Genomic DNA, 3114 nt, shown 5'->3' on the forward strand with positions numbered 1-3114 from the left:
GAGATAAAGCACAAACAAGAATGTTGTTGTATTAGTACTATTCACATTCATTCACCTAACTACTTAGCTTAAGAGTGTGAAAATCGAAATTAAGTAATTCCCAAGTGCAAAGATTCATGCAAATTTAGATTGAGACTTGTTCATGACTGTTTCACCACAAACAAGGCAGAGGCATAATGACACAACTAATCAGAAGACAATACTTGAGTGCATAAAGCATGTAAAATGGCACAATCAACTTCTACACAGAGCTGCAGTACAAGCATATTATATTAATTAATACTCATAAATGGCCAATTCAAAATAGTTTCTCAATTTGTTTCATCCCCCGAGAAATCCTTCTTCTCTCATATTATTCAACAATTAATACAGATGAATGACAACAGTACTACTACTCAAACTACTCCTTGAATCTCATCAGAAGGGGGATGAGATGAAAGAACATTATCTGGGTAAGCCTAGATAGCAATGGAGATGCTTAATGTGGTCAACAAATATATGTAGTATCAATAGACTTCGACATGCCAATGCTTGTTCTTTTTGAGCTGTGAAAGTTTCTCATCCCAACTCTCCCCTCTCTGCTCAGCAACCCTCTTGAGGGTTTCTTGGATTCCAGGCATCATCCCTTTGAGTCCACAGAAGTAAATGTGAGCTCCATTGTCCAAGAGTTTAAAGATTTCGTCACTGTATTCTTCAATCTTATCTTGGACGTACATCTTTCCACCGTTCTTGTTCTTATGTTCTCGGCTAAGTGCTTTGTCATACCGGAAGTTATCAGGGTAGTCCTTGAGATATTTGGTGAACTCTTCATCATAAAGTAGACTGTCATTGTTGGCAACCCCGAGGAATAACCAAGCAAGGCCACCGAACTTGAAAGTTGGAACAGATTCCATGAACATACGACGTAGATAGCCTCTGTATGGTGCAACACCAGTTCCAGTAGCGATCATTATGTGAGTGGCATTTGGGTTATCTTCAGGCAAAAGCATTATCTTGCCAGAGGGGCCTGCAATAATAGGAAAGAAGAAACATGTTTCATCAATCTTTACCAAAATAAAATGAACATGACAAGTGAAACCATACACAAATAAGTTAGCCAATAATGTCTGCTTTCAATTTCCTTGGTTCCTTTCTAAACCTACTTGAAAGAAATACCCCTAACTAGTACCTTCCATAACTAAAGTTCTAGAGGCAAAAACAACCCTTTCATGGCAGAACCATACTCGACATTCATTTACCTGTAACTTTAACTTTATCTCCAGGCTTCGAATTGCACAAGTAGTTACTGCACACCCCATTCTTGGAAGGATCCTCTTTCCCTGTTTCAGGATCATAGTAAACAGCACGACGCACACACAAGCTAGCAGTCTTACCATCAAAGAAATCCCCATACCTAGTCGATGCTATAGAATAAAGACGAACATTCTGAGGCATTCCAGGTTTCTTTGGGTTTTCGCCCTGTGATGAAAACAAATATATTGTTTGTATTAGCATAATGTTTCACAATGAGATCTAACGCGAAGATTATACGTAATGATCTTGACAACTTACCGGGGGAATTATTCCATAACTTTGTCCTTCCCAGTAAGGTACATTGCCGCCATGATCAATCACGACATGGCAAGTCTCTCCAGGTGCTTTTGGGCCCACTATCCTCTCAACAGAAACAATGGTTGCTGTGTAAGGTTCCTTAGGCTTGTGTAAATTCAACGGGGGCTCTTTGGCATCTTCAAGGTGTAAAGGCGAAACAGCGACCTTAGGCGCGGATGCTTGTTGCACAGACATACACAGTACTTTTCGATCTCTTGACACCCCATTCTTTGTCTTGAAGTTCAAAGATAATGTAGGTGCCAAAGATTTATCAGGAAAGTTTAGAGTATTGGTCTGCAAAACACAAATAAAACAAGTTTTTTTTTTTTGAGAAATCATCAACTATATAAAATAACATATACACCATGGCTCAGATTATATTAAATTCTTTATGGTCCAACCTAGAATTCATTTGTCCTTACACAAATTATTAATTCATATGGATTTTGTTTGAGACTAATGACCATTAAAATCATTATAGAGGAACAACTTTAAAAAGTGCCATCAAAACTAATACCACTGAACATGAATAGGGAAAACAATCAATCTATTGTAAAACAAAACAGACAAAAATATCCAAAAATTGAATGTTTTCAATTACAAAATCATGTTTTGTCCAATCTGGAAAACGACAGGTATTTGTCCATACTAGATTACAAAACCCTTCAATTGAAAAAAAATAAAATTGATCAGCAAACAAACCTTAAACACAGATCGCTTAAGGGAGCAATCACTTCCAACGGGAACAGTCACAGAAACCTTCAAAACGAAACAAACCCATTAAGCAAAAGTTGATTTGGATATGAGAAAACCAATAAAGAAAGAAAAAGATTAAGACTTTGCTCAACATTCTCGAGAACCAAACAAAGGGTATCTAAAAAGCAAAGACAAACCTGAGAGAGGGTGGAAATGGAGTGAGCCATGGCGGAGAAATCTAGAGAAAGAGAAAGATATTTGGGGAAGGTTGAAGAGAGTGAAGGGTGTTAATATAGTTATAGGGAAGGAGAGGAGTAGCTGATTAGGTGTGTTGAAGAGAGTGATGATCCTTTGGAGACTATCAAAGGACAGGTTTAGGCTTGTGTTTGGTTGGTTCCTTCGGTTTGCTCTTTACTGTAACTACGGCGCCATCTCTCTCTCTCTCTCTCTCTCTCTCTCACTTTGATTGACTTTCTTTATTATTATTATTGTTGTTCTCTGCTTGAGTAGTAACTTGCAATTTCTTTATTATTATTATTATTATTACGGTAAATAGCAATAAGTATCTAAATTTTAAATTTATAAGTGGCATAAATTCAATGATTTTTATTAGTAGCATATGTACTTAATGTTTGTAAAATTGTAATTTTGCTTTATTTTTGTCAGTACATGCTCTGTTTTAAATTTATTAAAAGAAGATTTAGAAGTAACTGATACTACATATTTACGTCTAGACCAAATAATTCAGAATCTGGATTTTATATGTGCCATGTTTAAGACAATAATAGAGTCTGTACTGATGAAACTGAAAGAAAGTTATAGTTTTAT

The 3114-nt window shown here is 36.3% G+C and overlaps 1 protein-coding gene across 1 annotated transcript; it reads right to left on the reverse strand.

Annotated features, from left to right (window-relative positions):
- Positions 1–252: 252 nt before the first annotated feature.
- On the reverse strand, positions 253–2823 carry LOC115697214 (ferredoxin--NADP reductase, root isozyme, chloroplastic). The gene is made up of 5 exons (XM_030624132.2): positions 2484–2823; positions 2293–2349; positions 1552–1884; positions 1239–1458; positions 253–1006 (listed from the first exon to the last, which is right to left on the reverse strand). Exons 1-5 carry the CDS (start codon positions 2511–2513, stop codon positions 507–509), a joined length of 1140 nt encoding a protein of 379 aa, XP_030479992.1. The 5' UTR covers positions 2514–2823; the 3' UTR covers positions 253–506.
- Between the last annotated feature and the right edge of the window lie 291 nt (positions 2824–3114).

Source organism: Cannabis sativa, chromosome 7 (assembly GCF_029168945.1).
Source record: "Cannabis sativa cultivar Pink pepper isolate KNU-18-1 chromosome 7, ASM2916894v1, whole genome shotgun sequence".
Lineage (NCBI taxonomy): Eukaryota > Viridiplantae > Streptophyta > Magnoliopsida > Rosales > Cannabaceae > Cannabis > Cannabis sativa.

What these genes read in the sequence shown, in the direction of transcription:
- LOC115697214 (XM_030624132.2), bottom strand. Translation starts at nt 2,513, where the DNA reads ATGGCTCACTCCATTTCCACCCTCTCTCAG. An exon ending in TTAAGCGATCTGTGTTTAAG is followed by an intron (nt 1,885 to 2,292) that starts GTTTGTTTGCTG and finishes TGTGTTTTGCAG; the next exon opens with ACCAATACTCTAAACTTTCC. An exon ending in GTTATGGAATAATTCCCCCG is followed by an intron (nt 1,459 to 1,551) that starts GTAAGTTGTCAA and finishes TTTTCATCACAG; the next exon opens with GGCGAAAACCCAAAGAAACC.